Here is a 26,921-nt window from a genome sequence, read left to right on the forward strand (position 1 = left end):
ATCCAGAGTGATTAGTTTATGGTCTGATCTAACCAGTAACGGGTTGACCTCCAGTGTGGAACCTGTCGCCCATGTTGGTGATGACCAGGTCCAATATGTTTTCACCTCTGGTAGGGGAGTTTACCAGCTGATCCAGGGCATTTGAGTTGATGAATTCCAGGAAGCGCTGGGCATCGGAGTTTTTACTCAAGTAGTTTTCCCAGTTAATGGTAGGGTAATTGAAATTGCCCAACATCAGGGTATACGGTAGGACCCTCATGTTTTCCAGTGTCGCCAGAAAGGTGGAGTGGTAGTCCTGGGTCATGGAGGGTGATCTGTAGCAGGCCACAATTTGCATTTCAGATTTGCCCAATGTTAGTTGCACATGGATGATCCCAGAGGTATCATGCTGCGCCACTAACCTAGAGGTGTAGATATCTTTGAGTATGGATACACCCCCCTCCTTTTGGGTTTCGGTCCGTGTTCTGTGGCAGAAACATGTGGCATGAGTTGTAGCCTGGTAGTGCTGGGGTGCTCTCTGGAGCCTTGAACCAGGTTTCAGTTACTGCACAGATGTCGACATTCTCCATACTGAGGAGTGCTTCGAGCGCGTGCATTTTGAGATTTAAACTCCTGGTGCTGAGTAGCATAACCCTCAGTTTTTTGTTTATTGTGCTGTTTACAGAGGTGGGTTTGACTTTTGAGCCTTGCCTAAAAAAGGCACTGTGGGGGCAGCAAGAGCCTTGGCCAGTATTCAGAAGCCTAGGGGTGATAGGTGCAAGCTGTCTCTTGCGAAGCAACACGGCTTGTCGAGCATGTCATCCCTGGCTGACAGACACTGGATCCCCTTTGAATGTCACCGGAAGCTTAGCCAATTTTTGAAATTGATCATTTTTTCTTTATACTGAGGTATCATTCTTGGTGAGGGCAGGATGCTACTCAGGGTCAGGGTCATACCAGCCTGGGCTACATGATCAGAGAGCTCTTCCATGTCTCTTTTCATGTAGTCCAGGGAGGTACGTCTCAGGTCATTCACACCAACATGAGCAATGACAGAGTCATATTTGTACTTGTCCTGCAGTGACCTGAGTGCTTGTGTTATGTGACGGATTCTGGCTCCCGACAGGCAACTAATAGTAACCTTCTGCTTGTCCAGCCTAGTGAGTGGGACGTCAGTGTGCCTGACTATAGAGTCACCTATTACTAGAGTGTTAGGTATGTTATTTCGCCTTAAGGGCTGTGATTGTGCAGCACACTGATTTTGTGTTTTATGCATTATCTGGTTTGTGACAGGAGGTGCAGGTTGTTTCAGGTCTCTTTATCCTTTTACTGGTTTTTGTTTAGAGCCTCCGAGTATGATTTTGTATATTTATGTGTATTTTTTGCCAGTGCTGTTTTATTAGGTCTATGTGTGGCTGGAGGTGTGGTGCAAGTATTAACTTTCTCCTCTTGACTGTCTGTTCCAGTCTTGGGTGAAGACAGCTTAGCCTCCAGTTTGACTGTATAATTGCATCTCTCGCATATGTTAGTGTTTTGTGGTAGGAGGAGAGGGCTGTCTGTGTACATGAGGCAGTTGTAACATTGCCTCAGGATACCCAGATTCACCTGCCAGATGGAGAGTACACCTGAAATTGCCTTTTGGTCATGCCTGTATAGTACTGTGAGCTACTTAGTCACTTGGTTGGTGAGGGGTGAATAAAGAGCCTTGCCCTGCTGGGCAATCAAGTGTCAGGGTATATTAGTGCTTGCTATTAGGTCTGAGGAAGTGCTGGGCTGTAGGATGCTTTATGAGTGCTTAGCTTGAGAGTTAAACTAGTTTCAAGGGAGAAACTGAAGAGGAGAATTAGCTGAGTCGTGAATAATTTAACCATAGCTAACCGGCATTGCCCAGTGCACAAAACCGTGCAAACACGGTTTTTATATTAGGGAAATGAAGGAGATAGAAATTAGCCCAAAATGGCCAATAAACTACTGACTTCTGCGCTGGAACCACTCCTCCAGGGACAGATAGGCTGCTCAAAGCTCCCCTCTCTCACAGGTGAACAGAGAAACTTCCTTCTATCCAAGTAAGGTATGGGCAACTCAGAAACTAGTATTACAGCCCTGAATTCAGCACTGGTCTGAAAACTGGACTATACTAGCTTAGAAAGGCGGGAAATAAGGAATTTTTTTTTTTTTTTGAAAAGATAAGGCAAAAACAGTAAAAGAAAATGCACTTAAAAACAGCTTTAAACGACTAAAAACTGTCAGAAAAGGCTATCACACTTTAATGGGTAGCCTACAACAGTTAAACAAAAAACAGCTTTTTAAAAGTGCAGGCAGTCAAAGAAGTGCAATATGTGAAAAAAACAAGCTTTTAAATCACAATAAATGCTGGAAAATCTGTGTTTAGGCGGAAAACAGTTAAGGTACAGCAAGAAACTACAGAAAACTGATACTTAATCACTCCAAAGTCTCTCTTCTAAGCTAGAAGGCTTGTATCAGTTTAAGGCTTTCTAGTGCTACCCAGTAGGTTAGTTACTGGAAAGATGAGAAACAAGTGCAGATGTAGTCTTTTAAACCAGAAAGTTGAAAGAGATGGACAAACTGTCCAAATGGTCGATAAACTGCAATTATTGGGCCAAGAACCACTCCTCTCGTGGTAGACAGGCTACCTAGTGCTTACCACTCCCACTGATAAGCTAGAAGGCTTTCCTCCAACACGGAAAAGCTTGCGAGGCTCAGAAGCTTACCAACAATCCTGGATACAGCAACTCTTTATCTGGACTAGGCTAGTTAGCTACAAGCTAACACTACTAGAATTACAAATTCTGCAGGTAACTGTCTTTTCTCCAACTCAGTAGGCAAAATATGGAACAACCTCCCATCACATATCTCCTCTCTAGCTTCTCTACATCTCTTTAAAAAACAACTTTTTTTACATCTGAACAACTACTGGCTCTGCTCTTGTACCAATCCTGACTAACCTACTTTCTTCTGTCTACTATCATATTTTCCTATGCTACATTGCAATCTTTCTCTCTGATGACAAATGACTTTACTGTACTATTGCTCTCATATATGAAAAAAAAAAAAAAAAAAAGTACAAACGATGTTTTTTATGTATATACATTTTAAACCACGTAATACTGTCATCCTCCTTTATTTGTACTGAAAGTATTTTAATGCCTTTCTCATTACATAGATGGTATTATTTGTTTTTATTACCTGACCTAGACTAATATCTCTGTATTTTGCTCATTACCTGTGACATTAGTGTTTTCTTCATATGTTTATTTTGTATAACCTTGCTTTAAGCTGTGGAGCTTTTCTCCCCGGGCCTCCACTGAAAATGGACAATAATCCAGCTGGACTAGCCCGGTCAACAAATGTAAAATAAATAAAATAAATAAATAAAAGTTATAGGAAAGGTGGGAAACGAGCGCAACTGCGGCTGCGGCTTTTAAACCAGAAAGTTGAAAGAGATGGAAAAAACTGCCGAAACGGCCAATAGCTACAATTTCTGGGCCAGGAACCATTCCTCTTGCTGTAGGTAAGCTACCTAATGCTTACCACTTCCACTGATTAGCTAGAAGGCTTCCCTCCAACACAGAAAGGCTTGGGGGGGGGGGGGGGGTGGCGTCTCAGAAACTTACAAAGAGTCCTGGATACAGCAGATCTGCACCTGGACTAGACTAGTTGCAGGAAAGGCGGTGAACAAGTACAAACGCAGGCTTTTAAGCATCACAACTTTCCTCTCAGTAAAGCAGGATCCTCAAATATTTCTGAGGAATCTTGCTTCCTGTTAAACCCTGTCAGTTGTAAACTCATTTGAGGTACCCTGCCGTTACTTACCTCTCATTCACAGTAAAGAGAATTCCATATGCAGCTGTCTTAGAGCAGTCTAGTCAAGGGTGAAAGGTCCACTGCAGATTATAACTTTATATTTAGAAAAAGATGCTTGAAACATTGAAGTCTGTACTGCATATAAACTTAAGCCTATAAATAGCAGCAAAGTGCTTGTTAAATGCAACCATGAACAAGGGCTGTTATCTGCCCATTCCTTTAGTTTATTTGCCTCTTTCTTAAATTACACCTGACTCAACTCTGTATCGGTAATCAGTCTGGCATTCCCATGCCCTGTGACACTAAAGTGATTCAGATGTCATTTTGATTCATGCTGCTAGCTGTAGCTTAGTCTTCCCTGTGTAATTACTCTCATGGTTTCTGTCACCTTTAATGCATTCATTTTGCACTGTATTTAATTTTTTATTTTTACCATTTGTTGACATTCATTTATATGACATGGATTGGGATAGAAAAGGTTCCCCAAACTGGTTCAATAACCAACTAAAAAAGAATGAATGACTAAATAAAGAAATCTGAATTTCATGATACTGTTACAATAATGACGGAACACTATGCAGGCATACCTATAGGAATTAGCACAAGCAAGAGTGTCGTCTTGAATTCTGTATACTGCAAGCACATATGCTGACACTGCTTTTGTTTCTTTATGCAGTGATTTCTCAGTGACCATTTTATTTCCTTTTAACAGGGCCGCCATGTTAAGACTGGACAACTGGCCGCAATCAAGGTGATGGATGTCACAGAGGTAAGTACTTGGCTTTATGTACCTACAGTTTGCTGTTGCAGGGTTTCACTTGATAGACCCCCATGCACCTTTTTTCTTTTGTGCTGGGGGTGGGGATCGGGGGTAAACTGAGATAACAGATTTATCAGCACAGTTAAAAATAGTGGTATCTGAATATTTATGGTACCATGGCATAGCTGTATGCTGTTGAGACTTCCAGGAAATTAATAAACTCAAAATCCTGAGGAAGAGTATTCCCTTCCATTACAGTTTTCATCTTTGCAGGCACATTTTCTTTCCTTTGTGTAATGCCACAAGTATTCTATAGTGCATTTAACTAGAGGCAATTTCTTTCAGTTTTGTTGCATCATTTTCGATAAATTAAGAGATGACTCATTATACTACCTGGTGGAGACCAATTCTGTATTACTGTACTGCATTATGATACCAGTGTTTATATGTGATGCTTTGAAAAGTAAATATACTTGAGTGTCAGACTCGTCCATATACGTGGCCCCTCTAAGTACTGAAATGGCTCTTATATGATTGGCTTACTGTTTTCTAAGTCCCAAGTTTCTGACCTTTGTGATCAGAATGTAGCCACATCTTAGCAGCATAGCGATCTGTGCATTTATTCTGCAGATGTAGTACTGATCATGGTAAGCGACAGTTGTGAGATGGAAAACTAGTCTTGGGAGGACACCATTATGTCACAGGAAACACAGTTTAAAGGACAACCAGTTCACCTACTGGCATTTGGATGACTTGTGGGAGGGAAATGGAAACTGACAAAAAGACATACAGACGTAGGGAGGATATGCAGACTCTGCACAGAAGTACCTCAGCTGGGAGCCAAACTGGATAACCTGTGCTATAAGACAGGAAGGCTAATCATTCCAGCATTCTCATGCCATTACTTTATTCTTGTTTTATTTGATGCTTTACATGATTTTTTTGTTGTTTGAGATCATATGATTGCACTGCCAGGAAACCATTCTGTTGTAACATTACTGGTACTGTGTAAAGACAGAGGTCCGTGACTAAAGCATAGTCCATGTTGTTGTTTTATGAAATGCAAGAGAAATACAGAAGGACAGTGGAAATTAATGCAGTTTTAGAATTTTGTAGCACTTGGGAAGTAATATATCACAAGAAGAAAAGTATATGTAGAAGTAAGAAGACTGCACTGGAAGAAAATAAAGTACAAATAGATAAGAGTCTGTGTACGAGAGGCGAATGAATTGAGTCATGAGAGAAAAGGGCCTATTTGAGGGCCAGGAAAAAGGTAACATATGTCATCAGGAGGGCTAATGGGTACAACAGGGCCATAGAATTGGAATTTGGGACTGAAAAAGTAGCTTCTTGGCACAAAGACAGGCTTGTATAAAACCGTACAATGAAGTATCTGTTGTATTAACTTCTGTATCATGGAAGGTTAATCCAGTTCTGTAGAGGGTCACTGCTTTAGACAAGAGTAGCACTAGGAAATGGTAAATTGGAATTTCAGCATTGCCTCTTGACACTGTGCTTCACATTAGTTCAGTGTATGAGGTAAGGGATGGAGGGAAGAGAATAAAAACATGCAGTGGGTAGTAGACTGACTGACCAAGGCAAAAGAGTACAGGTATAATGGAATTACTTGTGTAAGCTAGTAATCTGTGGAAAGCCAAAATCACTTGGACTGCTCCTGGTTTTTGTTGTTTTTTTTTTTCCTGTTATCACATAAGGGTTAAAAACGATGTCTGTTCAGTGATTTATTTGGTGACAATTCAAGTCAGTACTCATTTGTAGTAGAAATACATAAAGTATAAATGCTTGGAGTGGACAGTCACGTTGAGACTAAAAGAGAATATGTTCTAAAGGTAATAACTCCCTCTCAGCTGAAGTCTTATGTAAAGTCTGAAAGGATAATTTGCAAAGACTAATGGGGAGCTGAGATATGAAAATGGATGTCAAGGTTAGTTTCACATTATGTAAGACAGTAGAAATACTGCTTATTGAATTAAGTTGACCCTTTCACAGATATTTCAAGGTAGTTTAATCTTAGGAACATATACACCTACCCAGTACCCACCCTCATGCCATACTCCAGAGGTATAGCTAGAGTAGAGGTAGGGGGGTACCACCCCAGAGTGTAAAGTGATGGGAGTACAATCAGCAGTAGTGCAGTGCTGGCATTCATTATTGAATGTTGGTGCAGTAATGAATGTTATAAATGTTAATACTGATTTTGTGGTTTGGACTGAGGTGTTTTAATGCTTCATGTATGGTATATGTTCAGTTAATAGTTCTTAAAAGTAGTTTTTTAGTCCTGAAGTACAGGACTTTTTTTTTCTTCTCCTGAGATTAGAGTTGAGGGGTGCAGATTGAGAACAACAGACCCAGCTTGCTCCTTAGGTGAGGAGTGCCAGATTGAGGAATGGTACTGGGTGTAAGATACGGCTCTGCCATAACCCCTTTCTCAAGGAAGGCTGGGCCAGTCAGTTCTGGTGAAAATTTGTGGGGACCCACGTAGTCACCCAAGTACCGTTGGAAGGCTGCTTGTGAATCACTCAGTTAACCTGTAGCGGAGGTCTGCTCCGGAAATGAGGGAAGCACTGTGTTATAAACCTGTCTCTGCATCATATTTTGTTTATCTATTGTTGAAGTTGTAGGTCCCTGTTTCTGATCTTGGTGGAAGTATTAGACTTGTGGAGATGCAGGAGATCAAGAAAAACGGGGTCTAAAGTGATGCAATAGCCTAGGCATAGGTCTCTCCTCATATGTCTTTAAGTTACTGAATAACATGACAGTACTTGCAGCCTCTCCTGGTAGCTCAGGATTTTTATGTTGTGGTGGTCTTGGTTGGGGAGCCTCTGTGGCATTTCCAGTTTGACATGTGAGGTACATGCTGGAGAGGTGTTGTGCTCCATAACTGGCCTTATCAATACATACTATAAGGCAGTGATGACATCCCTAGTCCTTTCTGATATTCCCTTTAGTTGTGCCAAGTAGAAGCATTTCCTGACTACTGCTCTCATATGACAATCAGAAGTTAGGGAATTATTATCCTAAGTTCCAAGATTTTCATTTTTTAGTAGATCATCGGCACTAGAGTATGTCAAAGGGAAGGTTTCTACCAAATGCATTGATACTGCAATTTTTAGCATTTAATTTTAGCCTATTTTCCGTACACCAAGAATTTACAATGGAGAGTTCTTGCTTGGATGGCTCGAGTATCAGAGGGGGGATTAACAATAATGCCCAGTATGCAATCATTCTCAGATGTAGTAAGCCAGACATCCTGTCTTCCTGCCTGGAGACCAGAAAAGTAAACGGCAAAAAGGAGGGGTCTCAGCAGTGAGCTATGAGGAACACTTTTTGCCATCTTCTTACTTTCTGATGAGGCTCCTTTTGTGTGGGTTCTGTCTGTTAGTAAGTTTGCTATCCAACTTAACAGGTAGGGATATGTGTTTAAATCCTATGTCTTTCTTATGCTGCCCATATCCGGTATAATGTTGAATGCCTTGGCCACATCTTGATTTGCTGCGTGCACTGCATGGTCATTGTAAACTACCCATGTAGCCTGATTGAAGAAGTTGACCAGATTTATAGGCAGGATCTTCCCTTCACAAAGCCAAACTGTTAAGGGTCAAGTCTAACAATGTTTTGATGTCAAAGTTCCAATTAAATGTTCAAGGGACATTCCTTGACCTTACAGATGTGGTTCATCAGGGTGATAGGCCCGTTATTCCCATGGTCAGTTGTATGGCAACTTTATGTAGGGGCATCCAAACTGTAATGCCAAACTCTTCAAGGATAAAACTTATGGCTAAGCTTAGGTTAAACAGTTTGTGGAGAGAGTCAGCCATAATCTGTTTGGTACTACTTGTTAAGCATCCAGGTGTATTTTCAGACCCCATGGAAGAAGTTTTTCTGGTCTTATTCAGTGCCTTCAGTACATGTTTCTCAGGGATGAAAGGGGGCGGTAAGAGATTCTGTGATTTGTGTACTGTGGTGAGTGCTGTTGGTGGTAAAGTTAATACTGAATTTGTTGACAAGTCTATTGGCAATGTCATTTGGGTCTGAATGAGAGATACAGTCTTGAACACGTTCAGAGTAATGTAGGGTGGTGTTCCTTAGTTTTCTAACATAGCTAAAGAATGATTTGTAGTTATCTATTTTCTGATACCATTCCAAGTCCATAGTTAGCATTAATGGATATGATGATGATTTTACATTTGTACTGTTTTCGATGCTCTTCTTGGTGTGAGAGGTTTTAAATCTGCTGTATAATTCAAGGAGTTTCTTTTGTTGCAAAGCTTTTTTTAATGTTAATTGACCATGGAGGGGTATATTTTTGAACCTCCCACGATATCTAGCCCTCATAGGGACTAACATTTCTATGTATTCATCTAACTGGGTGTAGATTTCCTTGTTGTAGCTAGCCACTGTGTCTGTGCTGGATTTGGTGCTATCATAGCAGAATTTCGATATCTCATCGTAGAGTAGGATGGGGTTTGCTTGTTTGCACTCCTTGAATTCAGAGATATTTCTTCTGGGGGCATTTAAATTTAGAAGATGAATGCTACAGGTTTATGGCCATGTTTTACTGTGAAAAGGATTCCGGAGGGAGTAATGCATGGGGCAGCTATGTTCATGTGGACCAAGTCAAGAATACTGTGCCCCCCGGTAGGTTTATTTACAATCTGCTCCAGGGAATTGTATTTTCCAAGTCAAAGAACTTCTGGGCAATACCATACATTGGAGGTTTAGATATTCTAGCTTATTGACTAGTAGTTAATCACCCAACATAATGGCATTTTTGTTGATAGGAAGTTCATCAAGTGTATATCATTTTAAACAAGAAGCATCTTTATTAAATTATCCTGTTTGACATAGGCAGTGTTACATTTACGTAGATGAAAATAAACCACAGCGACACACTCTCAGTTGCAAACATTATATATCCCAAACCGTGCTGACACAACTGTAGCTGGAAATATTATACATCACTTTTAATATATCCAGCCATTGTTAGTCAACCATTACATAGCTCATTCAAATCGTGCCTTCTTTTAAATCTCTTTCCTCCTCTGCATGCATTGATCCCACACTTCCCATTTTGTCCTATGTAATTTGCTCCTACCCTTTTCTAAAGATCCCAGTTCCAGTTGTTTTATCTCTGTACTATCTTTGCTACTTCTAGTAAAGTTGGTTTAAATTTTGATTTCCATTTTCTAGTAATTGCTTTTTTGGCAGCCATCATGATTAGACTCCGCAAGACCTTACTATGTCTAGGCAATTCCGATTCTGTGTCATAGCTCAAAAAATCATTTCTGTAGTTACTTCAGTTTGTTCACCCAGCATCTCTAACAGAGCAGTCTGCAGGGAATCTTTTAAATCTGCCAACTCATTACACTCCCAGAAAATATGTTCCCATTTACCTCTTTCTACCCCATCACACCTCCAACATTTGCTGTCTACCAGAGGAAAAATTCTTTGAAGTCTGGGGTATAAAAATAGCTATGTAAACATTTCCAGACAAAGATCCTAAATCTTCTAAATTGTGTTGCATATTTGGAAGACACATATATCCCCTCATTTTCTTTGCAATTGCTTTATCTAATCTCTATTCCCAGTCCTTCCTAACCTCCTCTCATTGATTCTTTATCATGCAATATTTTATATACTCTACTAATTATTCCTTTCTTAACAGAAACTTCTATTCTAGATTCTACTAAAAACTCTACCAGTGCTGGTCTTTCATTTAGGACCACCCTTTGCCTATACTCTGATATCAGTCCTTAATATGGAAGGTAATCTCTAGCCTGAAGTTCATATAAGTTCTTGGTGTTTTCCCATTCTATAACCTTTCACTCTCTAGTTATTTACTCCCAATACCTTGGTTTCTTTACCAGTTTCCTCCAGTATATTCCCACTCCGTCTTGCCTAATCTCCTTTCTCCATTCCATGGTTGGCTTAGTTTTTAGAAAACCTTCTGGTACTTTATGAATATAATATTCTGTATGATTATTGTTGTCCTTAAAGGTCTGCATCCAAAATCCCAGTCTCTCTCTGTTACTTGAGCTTCCCCCTTTTTCATCATCATCTCCTTCCACTTTGAATTACAGTTTTCTGCTTGTGCTATGTATCGGAGCCTTAACTGTGTTGTTCTGAAATACCCCTTCAACTCGGGTAATCCCAATCTGCCCAGTTAAGTTCATCAAGGGCATTGAGGAATCTTAGCTCATCATTAGTGGACGTGGAAGGTGTCTGATAACAGGCTATGTAGTAGGTAATTTGTTCTATTTAGGGTGATTTAAAGTTCATTGAGTTTTCTTTGTGAGTCCATAGGAATTTTCCTGGAGGTAATATGGTCCTGGACAAATGTAGTTACCCCACTATAGTTTCCATTGGGCCTGAAGGTATGAAAGACACAAAACCCAGGTATTGAGTAATTGATTAAAGTAAGTTTCTGTAAATGTCCTACTCGTATATTGCAGTATTCATAACATGAGGGAGTCTGCCACCAGCTGACTTGCACATCCTGCCAGTATACAAAAGTCTAAAGCTACTGCAGGGTACGTGCAACGTCACACATAGTACGGGTCATATCTCAGTCATAAAACGATATCTGGTATAAAGCAGATGTCAGCACATACCAAGCCTCAGAACTTTTCTGCCACCAGTCAGATCGTCTTCTCCAGTCGTTGCAAGTCAGAGAAGTTGTGGATTCCGATCAGATAACTGCCCAATTGGGGTTCTTTCTTATTGCTTTGGTTGCTACTGTTGTCGTTGAGGTTACATGTCAGCTAGGAAGGGCAAATGTCATTGCAGAAGGCAAATTCCACATAAAATGCCACAACCTTTGTCTCTTTTGCCTAGGCCCTAACCACAATCATACCTTTTGCTCAGTATGCAAGACCTTTGTCCCCAAGACCCTGCGTAGTCATTTAGCTTCCTTTAATTTGTACCTAGAAAACCAGTGCCTAAAGCGCCTATCATGCAATATGGAAGCTACATCGGGTTGGTCTACAGGTGAGCCGCTGATTAGAAGGCCAAGAAATCTAGGCCTGATTTTCCCACTACACCTCCAATTCCAGATGTTTCTCCCAAGGCTGATGTTGGCCCGGAGACCGTTTCTGAGTCTGTAGGCGAACTTTCCATGGGTACCGGTGTGGAAGCCGTGAAGGATCCTACTAGCACGCCCTTGAGGGATACGCAGGCGTCTGCTTCAGACATAGGGGGGAAACCAGGCTCATTGTTACTGAAGACCTGTGTGGCAGTCCATATATGATTGTTCATGAAGTCATCCCAACTAATATTGCAGAATGTAGGCCAACGTTGGGTCCCTCATCCTTCCACCGCATGGATATTCCACAAAAGAAGATGAAAACTAAGAATGCTTCTTTTGCTTCCCAAGAATAGCCTGCTGATTGGCAAGCCTTTTCCCAAGAGCTCTTTAATGCTTTTATGTCCCTGAGACAATCTTCAGATCTCTCTCTGCCTTCTCCTTCCTTTTCTCCTTCTCCACAAAAGATGATTTCCGTGGAGGTTTCATCAGATGAAGAAGATTCATCTAGGGATGAGTCTTTGGCTTATTCTGCCCAAATTTCATAACCTTTAGGTTATGCTTTCTCAGGAGAGGAATCAAATGGCGCAGATTCCCCAGGAGAGGATATTTCCTTTGGGGAAACCATTGTTAAAATGAGGGAGTTCTTTAAATTGGATTGTTGTCGGGTGTCAGTCATCCAAAAAAGGTATTATGACTTTCTACAGATGGATTCCCTTTCCCCATCTGCCATACCCTCTGTTCTGCCAATTTTTTTAGATGTTTTCTTAGCAACCTCTAAGTGCTCTGACTCTCATTCTCCTCCCCCTAAAAGGCCAGACAGATTCTATAACGTGCCAGAGGACTCCAAATTCCTGTTTAAATGTCCATCTGCAGACCGTGCAACACTTTTTTTGTCTGCTGACAAGGCCTCCAAAATGTTGCCCTCCACTTCCCTTCTCCCATCAAACAAGGAGAGTAAACTTATGGAGAGGCTGGAGAAGAAAGTCTGTACTTCAGCAACACTGGCATTTAGGGCCAGAAACTACCAGACCCATATTGCTAAGTATTCCTTGACCTTTCTCTCGGACTGTTGTAAATTACTTTCAGAGCTTCCAGATTCTCCTCCATACTGAACTGTTCTGTTAAATTACACGCCATTCTGTTAAGTTTAGCTACAATGCTGTGTTGACCTCAGCCAGAATGGTTGCTTCTGGGTTGGTTCTCAGGTGGTACTCCTGGCTCAGACTACAGCCCTTGCCAGATGATATAAAGACTAAAATGATGGATGTCCCCCTGGACAACAAGGCATTGTTTGGTACTTCTGCTGTAGAATTCTTCAAGTCATTACAAGAAAAGAGCTAAGAGCTGAAAGCCCTTAAACACATTTTTCTGTTCCCAGTTCCAAGAGTTACCCCTCTAAAACATCCTTTGTTAGGAAACCTTCCAGACCCCAGTCTTCCAAGGGTAAAAGAAATACTAGGAAGAAATTTTCATACAAGTCTTCCAGGTGTACTCCTGCTGCTCAGAAGCAGCCCTTTCAGGCTAAGCCAGGTAGTCTGTGACTACCTGTCCCCTGGCAGTCAGACTTCTCTTTCCTTCCGGCTTTCCCTTTCTCTCCCTGCTTGGAAACAGATCACCCAGGACTCTTGGGTCCTCTCCATTATCCATCAGTGTGTGGAAAAACTCCATATTTCTTCAGGGGGTATACCTCGACCCCCAAAGAAACAGCTGGAATACTTTCCCCAAGTCATTTTCAGTCTTCTTTCTCAGGGCACCATTCAGGAGGTGCCACCTTCTCAAATAGAGAAAGATTACTGCTCCAGGATGGTCCTTGTCCCCAGGAAGGATGGTCCCTGGATGCCTATCCTAGTGTTATTGCACCTAAATACCTTCCTGAAGGTTTCCACCTTTTGCATGCTATCCTTGCACTCTCTTTTTCTCCTCACCCTTCCTCAGGCCTACATGTCTGTGAACATCATGGATGCTTATCTCCACATTCCCATTCACCCTCGGTTCAGGAAGTATCTTTACTATTGCTTCCTCACATTTTCAACTCTCTGCCTTTCCTTTTGGATTGCCTACGGCCCCAAGGGTCTTCACAAAATGCTTAGCTCCTGTCATAGCCTTTTGCAGACTTAAGGGGTATCCATATTTTCCTGTACCTGGACGATCTTCTTCTCTGGGCTCATGCTCCAGACATCCTTCAAGAGAATCTACCCTTCATGGTGTCACTGCTGGAGGGTCTACGATTCACTGTCAACTACCAAAAATCTACCCTGGTTCCTTCAGAAGACCATGTCTACCAAAAATCTACCCTGGTTCCTTCAGAAGACCATGTCTTCCTAGGTTGCAGAATCCAAACAGACTGGATGTTGGCTTCCTTACCAGCCAAAAAAGGTTGTCTCTCTCACTGCTTACTTCCAGGCCCTCTTGTCTCTTCAATCCCTGACTAAAAGGGAGTTTCTCTGCCTCTTGGGCTTCATGGCATCCACTGTTCCCATGCTACCACTAGCCAAGTTGCACATGAGGAAATTCCGGTGGTACTTCAGGTCAGTTTGGGTGCAACGCTCCCATCCATTGGAGTTTGTGATACCCCTTATCCCCTGCTTGACAAAGGAACTAAACTGGTGGATTCAGCAGGTTACCTTTTGTCAAGGCTTACACTAACAGCCATCTTTCCCTCTAAGGAGCAGCACACGGATGCTTAAGACTTGGGATGGGGAGCAATCCTGGCTTCTTGGAAGGTAAAAGATGTGTGGGCCCCCTCCCAAAAGAGAGAACACACAAATATAAAAGAGATGATAGCCCTTATTTTCACGCTACAAATCTTCAAACTTTTTCTTCTTCCAGGCACCCAAAGTGGTTTTCAGACAACACCACAGTCCTTTGGTATGTCAACAAGTGGGGGTGGGGGGGCACACCAGGTTTTATCTCCTGTGCAAACTGGCTCTCCAAGCCTGGAAGTTAGCATCTGAGTCATCTCACCCTCCAAGCTGTTTATATTCCTTCCACTCAAAATGTTGTGGCAGACACATTGAGCAGGTCCATGTTTCAATCTCATGAATGGATGTTACACAGGGATGTGTTTCTGGACATTGTCTATCAGTGGGGTACACCTCAGGTAGATCTTTTTGCCTCCCCCATGAACAGACAACTTCAAAAGTTTTGTGCCAGAGTTCCCAATCCTCTGGCATGGAAGGGTTTTTGAACTTCAGGCACTGATGGCTTCTTCCCCCTTTACTGTTTTCCACAAGGATAGGGTTTCCTTACTCACTAACCCAACTTTTATGCCCAAGGTGGTAGGTGAGTTGTCACTCAATCAGTCCATTAATCTTTCCACCTTTTTCCCTTCTCCGCAGTCCTCTAGTGAGAGGATGTTACACACCCTAGATGTGCATGGACAACTCAGATTTTAATTGGACAGAACCAGACCTATTAGGACATAAAAATATGATCAGATTTCCTATCATGCAAGGGCCCTGGGCAAGCCTGTTTACAAGCAGACTATTTCCACCTGGATTTCCAAAACCATTTCCTTTTGCTATGTGTCCCATGGGAAAACACTTGCATCCCCAGTTAGAGTACATTCCACCAGAGCTGTGTCTTCTTCTGGTGCCTTTTTCAAGGGTCTGGACACTTGCTCTATATTAGAAGCAGCTACCTCGTCCTCTGTACACACTTTCACAAAACACTATAAGTTGGATGGCATTTCCAGGTCTAGAGCTGGTTTTGCAAGGGCTGTTCTGCAGGGGTTTGTAGAGTGTGCTACTGCCCCTCTGCCCAACTCTTCTTCTGCATGAGCGTTGGTATTCTCCTTCATATTATGAATACTGCAACATATGAATAGAAGGATGTAAAATAGTTGTGTAAAATCTTACCATAACCATAGATGTCCCTCTTCTATATGTTGCCGTGTTCTCCCCCTCCCCCACCTTCCCCCAGATGTTTGCCTGTATGCTGGTGGTGTGTTTCCTCTCCTTTGTTCAGGGTGGTGCTCTTCCTGTGACATTCAGTTCTGAGCTTGGTACTTGCTGACGTCCGCTTTATACCCAATGCTATTTATCACCAAGGTAGGACCCATACTATGTGCGATATTGCATGCACCCTACAGTATGGTTAGACATTTGTATACTGGCCAAACGTACAAGTCAGCTGGTGGTGGACTCCCTCATGTTATGATTACTGCACCATACAGAAATGAAGGACATCTATGGTTATGGTAAGATTTTGCACGACTATTCTTTCTTTATGTACACAGATATTTTCCATATGAAGGAGAACTCCAAGAATGGGCAATTTATTGTTGAGACTTCTGACTTTGAGGAGAGCCACCTTAATGTGGTCTTATTTTGAGTTTTGTGTGTTTCACTGGACTCTGCCTATAAAAAAAAAAAACTGAGGGGGCAGAGAAGGCTTTATCAAGTATGCAGACTTGTAGGAGCATGAGATGTAGGCCATCGAGCATTTGGTAGCTATGCAGCAGAATGAGTAAATTATAAGGTGGATTGTTTTTATAGCAGGATAGAATGAGGAGATTATTAGGGGTACTGCTTTTATAGGCGGTATTCTCAGACTAATTGTGGCAGATTATATAGCTAGCCACCCGCCAGTGCAAACATTGGCTCTAGTTGATCTGGTCACAATGATTAATATTGATGTGCCACTCCAACCCCATGTAAAACTGGGAAAAAGGGGGTGGGGATGATGATGGTGCTGATGACGATGGCACAGAATAAGCAGAGAGCTGTACATTAAGAGGGTAGATTTGTAGTGAGGTATACAAGTTACATTATAAAAAGAGATGAAAATATCATTAATAAATGAGGCTTGACTAGCACTGCTTCCTGCAAACTAAAGACACTTGAAGATTAACAGTATAGAAATGTGAAAACTGCTGGAGAGAAGTATGCATATGCTGGTCAAAACACTTGCATCTGTTCAGCACGTTTCCATGGTCATGCATAATGCTGCACTTTGCGCAGCTCCAAGCTCAAATGTCTTGTTTGTAACAGACTGAAAATTCAGGAAGAAGCTCATTTCAGCACACTAGCCAATAGCAGCACACATTTCTTCTCCTGAACAGCAATCACTAGCCTAGAAATAACTGTAGCCTTATATTTTCCACCAGAAATTAAAAAATAAACAGTAAAACCAAGATGAGCAGCTAATGGCAGATATACAACCAAAGTAAGGATAGCTTGGTAGAAAACATTTAACATAGTTACCATACCCATGCAACTGTTCAGGCATGTGTGCAGTAGAAGATGAGCATAGGATAATGCTTTGGCACAATGTATTGTCAGGGGGTAGATAGGAGAATGAAGCTAAGGTACAGGGGAGAAGAGGTCACGGGTGGCAAAGTTTAGGTCTGGAGAAAGAATCAGCGATGCCTGGGACAAACAGAGAAAGGGACTAGACCAGTACAGATATGGGACAGCAGTGCACCGGCCAACTCCTTTAATGACTGGTAAACTAGAGATGGTCAGAGTGAAATGGTCCAGTGGCATAGAAGGATGAAGCCCTGACAATGGCCTAGACAATCAGAGTTCAGATAGTGGCTTGGTACCTTGATGGAGCTGACATGGGAGGCTAGACGGTTTCTATCCTAGGTGGGTGTGGAGCAGGACACATACATCCACAATCCCTTTGAGAATGAGTAGCTTTGCAGTGCACATCATGGGGGTGGGCTTTGTGCTCAACATGCCAGTGCTTGTTGATGGCCTTCATTAACAAGTGTACAGGAGTTTACACTTGCAGAAGTAAGGCAATGAGGAGCTTATTGGTGCTATGTGTAGCTTATCCTAGTACCTACAGGTGGGGTTAAGCCGTACAAATACCATCAATGGTGGGAGACCAGCAAAAGCACAAAATATCCCCATGGCTGCTTGTATGATGGATCTTCTGGACACTTTCACCCCTCCCATTGTGTAATGAGGTAATAACCTAGTATGGGGGAGCAAACAGGTAGCCTCATTGGAGGAGGCAGGATGCTTGGCAGGCACAAAGGCAATAAGCACGTGGAAAAAATAGTTAATAAATAAGCAGGCATATGCCAGTATGTCCTGGAGATTTCTGTTTGTTAGAAAACACGTGTGTTTGGTTGCTTGACGTGTAGTGACTTTGTATCATTACATGTTCTCGAGTGTGATGCAATAGGGATAGGAACGTTTTGACAGACTTCATCTTTTCTCTTTTTCTTTGTGATTTTAAAAATCATGCATGGTTAGGTTTGAGTCCTTGTACAGTGCCTGCTATGCATTTTGTGCATTTTCCCTTCACTATATGCTTATCTCTAACATGAAATCATTGTCGTCTGATTTTAGAACTAAGGACTAGCAGCAGCAGAATCAGGTTTTAAGGTTACAGCTAAACCTTGTAAAACATGCACTTGACATACTGGCACACAGGTGCTGATTGGTGCAGACTGATATTTAAAGCACATACTTTACTGTGTAAACTATTGTGCTGTCTCTCAGAATTTCTGAAATAAATGCATCAGCCAGTGTATTTCTTACACTCTTGCTTTCATCTTGTACAGACAGTAACCAGGACTGTGACAAGTAGAAGTGATGTACATGCTCACCTCAATGAATGATGACCATTGGGGATAGAAAACACCCTGTTGTCACAGCTCATACCATGGTATCATTAACGGATTGCTTAACTTTTTCAGTTGTGAGACACACAACCTGACTTTCTTCAAAAAAAAAAAACAACTTGTCTTCCAAGAAGGTTCAAGTCTCCTAGATGACGTCATTACATTTCTTTATCACTATATTTTTAATATTAGTCTCCAAATTTTTAATATTGATATTTTATATAGGTCATCCCACTTTTTCACAGATGTGGTGCATTTTGACCTGATCATACTTTAATACCCTACTAGTCATCCTTATCCATAAATGTGTATGTATAGGACTTCTCAAGATTTATAGACATTACTACATCAGGTTTTACATGTCTTGCTAGTTAAGTCCACCAGAATTATGTATTAGGCAACATTTTACTGTAAAATGTTTAAGTAAATTCACTCAAGATTTTGGCTGTTAGTTACTACATATTACCACAATTTTGCATGCATAAGTAAATCAGAGTTCATCCAGTAATTTCCAAGAAAATAGTACATTTGTTAAATGACGCAATGATAATGAAGTAAAAGTTAAGATTGCAGAATGCAATACTGTACCTCTGGGAAAGCTGTGTTTATTAACACATTAATATTTCAAGTTAGGGTTACATACTCAACCTTTAATTAGAATTACCAAAGATTTAGGAATCTTGACTTATAAACTGGAGTTTGATTAGAGCTTCAGTGCTACTAGTTTACACACAATGCCAAAATACTTGCTATGACCAGACAACTTAATATTGTTGCTTTGTTAAAAATATCACTTATGCAATCTCTGATTTTTTGGGTTTATTCTAAGGTTGTATATCCTGAGATATGAAACAGTTAGACACACATTCAAATATTCTAATTACATGGGTGGGTAACTGACTGTGGCTCTTGATGACTGGGATACTTTGTGCTGCATTTCGTTGCTGTCCACTACTGGATTGACCAATTCTAACCAAATCTGACCTTGTTGCACTACGTGTAGCAGCCAGGCACATTGCCCTGTGTAGTTACATTTTGTTAGTTTTTTAAGTGTTCATTTTGGTCCCTTGCCAAGTTTGCACTGTTGATGAAGGTAACTGCTGGTACTGCACCCCAGTTCAAAGCTACGCTGGACTGTGTGCTGCCGCTGCTGTTTGTTTGTTTGTAGGAATCCTTGTTGATTTGCACTCTGTTGCTGCTGCTTATACTTTGTTGCCTACAAGTCAGATGTTCACGTGGTAGTGGTGGTGATTAATAATAGCTCCTTGCTGGACTCAGAGCAGTTCATAGCCATCTTTAATGTCTACTGCTATCTACATTTCCCTGACTGTAACTATATTTGGCTGCATCCAAGCATTTGACAACTAAGGGTGATACATCCTAGAAGCATTTTTTTACATCCTACAAGTGATTGTGTGGCACCTCAGCCTGCTGGTTCTGATGTATGTGTTTTGTGGTCTTAAAGCTAACCCGTCTTCATTCTGTTAGTAGAAATCAAGCCTTGAAGTACATGACTTGTGGCATCTGAGTAGACATCCAATCATATTAATAATATCTGAGACTGCCATTTTTCTGTATGCTGTGTCATTTTTAAGGCCTGTTCAACCCTTATTTGATTCCTTTACACAATTAATGTAGTGCTCTGTCAGTATTTTAATTATACCAAACTGTAATTTTATAATTTGCAAATCTTGTGGGGTTTAATGTGCACTCTTTTTCATCTCTTAAACTGTTGTTGTACTGAATTTGTGTGCTGTAGCAAACTGTAGCTCTGTACAAATCTTGAATTAGATTGTTATGGAATTTTTTGTGTGTAGGTTCAAATAGTTGTTACTTTGTTTTTCATGCATCTGTGCCTTACATTGCACATCTCCTCACCAACATAGTTTATCATCTCAATTCATCTTCTCTTTCTGCTGTCTAAACTGGGTCAGTTTATAATTCCTGCCCTTAGTAGTTCAACCAAGTGGTAATGTATCCCTTCTTTTGCCTGCCTCTGAGCCCTTGGTTTTCTGAGCCTATATAGGGACAGCCTAATGCGCACAGAAAACCAACTGGCAGTAGATAAACGTAACATGATTTGTGAGAGATGTGGTTGTAATATATAATCTAGAGGACACCATCTAATAGAGAGGGTCAGTTAGTATGATGTGAACTCACTTATACTTCCATACATTCCCACTGAGCCAACATTCGGTGAGGTTGTAAAAGTCCCTCCATAATTCTCCAAAAATTAGGACCAAAGATTCTTGGTAGCAGTACAGTAACAAAACTCCATCATGCTCTGCAAGTCCACAGGCTGGAGACTTCAAACCATGTCCATGTAGAAATGTCTTGGTAATTGTTGACTCCGTAGTAAGGCACACTTATTCTTCATTCACTCGAGTGGCCAAAGACAGGCTAGCAGCTATTTCTTTTTTTGTGGCAAGATTCATGACATCTCAAGGGGCTTAGTGTCCCCTCAAATAGGACAAATATGATTAATACCTGATGGTTCACCCACATAGGTGTGAATGACTTGTGACATTCAACCCAGAAAGACAGAGAGAGAGAGATGCACTGGAGCTTGCTGTTATTTCAAATGTAGGTAAGACTCCAGCTTTGTATGGAATCCTGCTGACACCGCAAATGATGCCAAGATACTAAGAAAATAATTAGCTAAGTAACTCATTTTATTCTGTGGGCACCTGATAGGTGTTAGCTTCAGCTTACCCGGCTTTGCCAAGGATGGCCTATACCTTTCAGTCCGTGGATTCTGCATATTGACCAAAGGAAGCGCATACCCCAAGTACTGATTTTAGGGAAAGTATGCCTTCTGTGTATCTGAACTTAAAAAAAGGCTTGCAGTAAATTCCAGTTCAGACCAATTCCAGTTCTGGTCAATAACAAATAGCTTAACAATAAATTGTCAGATTTCAAGGCTCTCCTACAGTTTGAGCACCTCTGTATCTGTGTTGTCACAGAGATATGGTCTTGGCATGTAAAAACAGTGCTCACTGTTTACCAGGTTTCAGCATCTGTCATTTATTCAGACCTTGTGTGGATATCAATATTTGTCAGAGACCCGGTTGTCATTATAGACAGATTCTCTGTAATCCACATACAGAACTTGATGAATTTCAGATTACCCTAAAAAGGGCAAATTATGAAGACATGTCCTGCTGTAGGGCACCTTTATTTATTGATTGATTGATTTTATATTTGTTTACAGGGGTGGTACACTGATCTCAGTGGATCACATAAGAAATGAACAAAACATATTTCCATGTATAAGGATATGCTATAACACATATACAGATTTACAGATGCAAAAATATGCTACAACATTTAGTTCAAGAAGCAGTTTATACTGTCAAAACATTAACAGAAAAATGGAATTATGCATAACAAAGCTTTTTTGGATAATATGTAGCTGTAACTGAGATGGCTTGTGCTACTGGGATAGTCTTATTCTTACCATACAGGAATAGACCTTCCATGTCCATGGTGAACAGTGAAAATTTTATAGATGTGCTTACTGGACAGCCGATAAAAGCATTTTTTTGATGATTTATTTCAAATATCCATCATTTAACCGGGACACTTACACTGCAAAGGTTGTGCATGTTCAAAGATGCCTAGATGTAATAAATGCTTTGCTCCCTTTTACGAGTAGTTATCCAGCTCACTAGTGACCAAGATCTTCTTGACCTCATCCTCACTAACATCACACCTATTTGCACTACTCTGGTAGAATCCTCATTTCTGATTAGTCCCATCCTTCTGCCTTAGGGCTTTTAAACTCACCACAACATGCATCTTAGAATTTTTGGTCTTTAAAAATGTATCTGGGAATGTTAAAAAAAAAAAAAAAATCACCTTGTAGAATGCCAACATAATAAGCTGTATAATAAAATAAAAACGCTAAGTAAGGCCTGTAATCAACCAAAATCTGCTCACATTAAAGAATTTTAGAAAAATGTCTAAGTTACCATAAGGAATGTCAATATGGAACACAAAATTAGCATCCATAGCCAAGTATAATCATAAATCATTTTTAACTACATCAAATTGTATTTTTTTTTCAGCAGTGCTTTGAATTTATAATGGTATTAACCAGTGGGGCCTCAAAAGTAGTGTTCATATATTTTCAGATATATTTATTGCCAGCCTCACACAAGAAAATGTTTAGTGCCAACTTCACACAAGAAACAATCACAGAAATTTTATAAATTCCCAAGTGCCTTCTCCTCACCAGACTGTTAAGGAATGTGCCCTAAATGTGGGCCAGACGATATACCCATTTGCTTAATCAGCAGTACCAAATATACTCTTAAAATTTCTTAAGTAGAGCAACAAGCTATGTCCTTGAGGTAAGGAAAACTGCAATGAGTATGTTATTCCACAAAAGGGGCCCTAACCCTCAAATCCCAGGAATTATAGATTCATCAACCTGATAACCCTAATTTGAAAAGCTGCGGAGGATTTTATATGTGATTTCGTAAGGGCCGATATAAAAAAAAAAAATTCAGTTCTTGAAACAGTATGGCTTTGTCAAATGGAAATGACTTCTGTTAGTTTAGAAAACTTATTTGAGAAAGTCACTCAAGCTGTAGATAGTGGCCATGCAATTCTGTAACATGCCTTGATCTGGCCAAGGCCATTGACACTTCCTCAGTGATGGAATTATAAATTAAGAATAAAGGCCTTAATGTCAACCTTATGTTGTATGATTAAGAAACTGGTTGACTGATGAAACCCCTATAGCTGAAGTAGCAGATGCAATCTCAGAAAACAAAAAGGTGGCTAATAACATTCCTCAGGGCACAGTACTGGGACCCCTTCTGTTCATTATAATCTTCTCAGATCTGCAGACCACTTACCCAGATGTATGGCTAACTAGTGTTGTATGGCTAATCCAGTGTTGGGATGTCAGGATTGAGGACGAAACAATAAGTTGAGGATGGAGGCTTAATGGTCATGAGGGGGGTAGGATATACTCGAGGAAAAAAATATATAACTACATGTATTTCATGTGGTGGCAAAGGCCCTCCCCAGTCCAAGTGGGTATGTCCCCATCACCCCAAAAATAAATACATTATATATAAAATGTATTCCAAGATTACTTCATAAAAGACTGCTTCAACCTTTGGTAGATTCCCCTGAAAATGCTGTTTTTAACAAATAGTAGCATTTTTTGACACATCGTTACTGACTGCATCAATGACCAGCCCTCCAGTGTTATGAAATTGACAAAAGCATATTATACAGATATCTTTTAATAATAGTTAATTGCTAGTATTCATATTAAAGTTGGATTTGTCCATATTTTCATCACTTTGGGTAGCAGTCATGTCCTTCCACATCCATTTTTGTGTTGTCCTTTAGTACCACTACATTCTACCCACAAGCCACCAACTCTTGCCTTGTTGGTGTAACTTTCAAATGTATTGTTCTGTACTCCACTGTTGAAAGATGGAAGAACTTGACTTCCCTAACTGCCTACAGAATTCAAATGAGTTTCCTACACCCCATAAATCATTTGCTAAGCAAATTCAAGTTACTGTGGAATGTATCTGTTTACATTTACTGCAAAACAAACAGGAGGCACTGAACTTTGAAGAAGTGACTTTCTGCAAAGCTGAGGGTGTGCACACATAGTGTTAGTGTATATCAATGATGCTACATCTTTCATAGTTAAGTAGTAGGCAGTCAGTCTGCAGACCATTAAAGACTAGCTAACAACTCCTATTTAGAAGTTCCCACCAACCTCACAGAGGGCAAGACAAGCTGGACCAGGAGAGAATTTGAGGCTGTTCATCCAGTTATGCAGATTAAAGAGAACATGCAGCCAAGCCGCCAGGGGACTTGAACCCAAAGTCTTCACCTGTAATGCCAGAGGTACTTCCATCAACATACTGAGCTACAGCAGCAGACATAAAGCATGTAACCCCTGTGAGACGTGAACCAACAACTTTCTTCACCTGTATTGTCAAACACACTTCATTTATATGCTGAGCTACAGCAAAGTATAGCAGAACAAATAGAGTAGGGTAGACTTGAACCCACAGGCATCATCATAGTTTGAGACCATAGCCTTAACATCTTGAGTCACTTAACTTAGCTGTCTCATAAATCATCTGTTCTGAAAACCAAGCAGTAACTAGAAGCAAATGTTTTTCTTTTCTGCCACTTTGTTTTTGTTTTAATAATAGCTATGGGGGGAACCTGAAAGAAGAAGAAGATTGTTGATAATGCTACTTTTGAGTACTTAATGGAGGGCGGCTGGTTAATTCTAGCAGAAGTTGTGTTTTATGAAAATACTTAGGTACGTGAAGCTGGGATTACGTAAAAGGTTAGGGTCTTTGCTTCTGATGTTAGTGGCATTGAAGCCTGGTTTAAATGCTTGTGTGTGTGGAGTGGTGTGTAATGTTATATTGTGTGTGTGTACTGCAGAGGTGAATGCATGGGTAGAAAATTTGTGCAGATGAGGTATACGGTTAACATGCGGTTGGGTTTTGTGCTTTGTAAGTTCAGTAAACTTCTACAAAAGCACTGCCCTTCCATCTGTGATACTGGAGATCATGGAATATACATGTTTAGAAGTAAGTGGGCTTAATCCCCAAATGAGGAATGCAGTAGGCCATAAATTTATGCATATTGGATATTTATGTCTAGCTGTGTCAGTGTTAGTCTGTGCTTTCTGTGCACTGAGTCACATGCATCTATATGTCTGGTGGGGTGTATGGAGTGTCAACTGTGAAGAGTACTGATGTCTAAAATAGCCATGTTGGTGACAAATGGATCTGGAAACTGTTTTCACAGTGATGTACTTAAGTCCGTTTTCTCTTTCATTGTGTTATAAAGCTGGCAGAATGTGTATGTGTCTTATAGTCATAGGTGCTATTGTCGCTCGTGATTAGAAAATAGAGTTTTGCTGTTCACACTGTCACATTCACTATTGAATGTATGATCATGCTTGATAAACAGGCTTTTTATACAGAATGCTCTTCAACAAAGAACTAGAAGGCATAGTGGACAACAGTGCCATACATTCAAACTGTGAATCACAAAGTTACTGATATGTGATTTTTGCAGCTATGATGTGAGATATTACTTGTTGTGAGACTGAGAAAACCCAAATATTTTCTTTTCTTTATTTAGTAAGTAAACTAAGTGTTATAGGTTCATAGGAGGTTACTAGGTTAATGGCCTTAGAGCCCAGACAAGCCTAGTCATATTTATCCCAAGTTTCCCCAGTTGTTGATGGTTAGGTGAGTGAAGTTCACTGAGGTTAAGATTGTGTGGTAGTTGATTCTGGTTTCCTCTGTCCAGGAGGGGCATGGGCACCACCCCAGGGGTGAATTTGCGGTCACCCATCCATTGATTTAGATTGCATTTGAAAAGGGTCAGGGAGGGGCTCTGTTTCACATGAATTGGAAATTGTTCAGAGAAGTGGCAGTATCCATCTCTCCAGCATGACCTATTCGTGTCAGAGGCTAGGTTAAGATCCCTGGAGCTAGTGACCCTCCTGCAGTTTAATTTATGAAAATTTAGTTTTCCATCAGGCCCGGTTCAGAGACGGCCCTGTAAGCCAGGTACAGATCACCCTTTAGCAACTTGTAGGAGACAGAGTACAGTGACAGGTCTTTTAGTCTTTAAGCTTAAGACTTGTTTTGTGTACCCTGTAATTCCTTGGTGAGAAACCTTTGTAGCCTCTCCAGTTGTTTTAGATGTCTGGTGAGGTTTATGCAAAAGGGAAAAAGGGAACATTGTTCTCTATTACTGGTCTGATGAAGGCCAAGTATAATGGAATTATAACATGCTTAGATCTAGATGTGATGCCTTTGCTTATAAAATGTGCCACAAAGAAGGGGTTTCCTTACTACTGTGGATAATTGGTGGTCAAAGTTCAGAGTGCTATCGACCTGAGTACCCAGATCATGTACCACTGGGTCTGCACTTATGTGTTGCTGTCTATAATGTAATTAGCAGGGATGTCAGCTTTCCCAGAGGGAGTAATAATGCATTTTTTTGTATTTAGATTTAATCTATGGCTTTGGCACCAGTCATTTGCTTGTGTTAACCCTGTCTGCTGTATATTAACATCGTTGGGGGACACCATGATTGCTCCCAATTTGCAATTGTCAGGGAGTTTGGTCAGCCACAGGCCATCTAGGTTTGCCTGGACTTCTGAGAAATAAATTTCAAACAGTATCTCAATACTGTTCTGAGATAGAACCTTGGCAAGACAACTAGCAAGGCACTTTTTAACAAAAAAAAAAACAAATAAAAAAAAAACATGGGCAGTAATGAGAGCAATGTTTGTGTGAGTATGTACATACTGTTGGCATTATGTACAAGTCCATCCCGAAAAAGTAATTGTGTAATATATCGGTCTGCTGTAGTTTAGATGCAGGTTAGAAACGGAGCTGGAAGTCTGACCACTCCTGGAGGTTTCAGGTATATAAGCTGATGCTGCTACTTCCATTATTACTGTGAATGATGTTTGCTGCTTGTATTGTGAATGCTCTAACTCATTTTAGTAAACTGCAAGCAGGTGGTACTGTTTGAAATGATAGCACTCAGTTCTATAGGGACTGTGTTACTTTTGTCTGATTAAGTTATTGCAGACGAATTCATAAATTATAAAGTCCCTCCTGTTTTTCATAGTTATCTACTTTGATCTGTTGTAAAACGAGTCAGGCTTTTTTAGTAGACCCTTTATGATGAACCTTCAGCTACGAGATTACAAA

The 26,921-nt window shown here is 40.6% G+C and overlaps 1 protein-coding gene across 1 annotated transcript in view; it reads left to right on the forward strand.

Moving 5' to 3' along the window:
- The window catches only part of NRK (Nik related kinase), a 2,110,367-nt gene that overhangs the window by 581,179 nt on the left and 1,502,267 nt on the right, over window positions 1-26,921 (forward strand). The window contains exon 3 of the mRNA XM_044057244.1: window positions 4,517-4,573. Within this exon, the coding sequence (XP_043913179.1) occupies window positions 4,517-4,573 (57 nt within the window). The remainder of the gene's footprint in view (window positions 1-4,516; window positions 4,574-26,921) is intronic.

The sequence above is a fragment of the Protopterus annectens genome, chromosome 15.part0, assembly GCF_019279795.1.
Source record: "Protopterus annectens isolate FY-2018-M chromosome 15.part0, PAN1.0, whole genome shotgun sequence".
Classification (NCBI taxonomy): Eukaryota; Metazoa; Chordata; order Ceratodontiformes; family Protopteridae; genus Protopterus; species Protopterus annectens.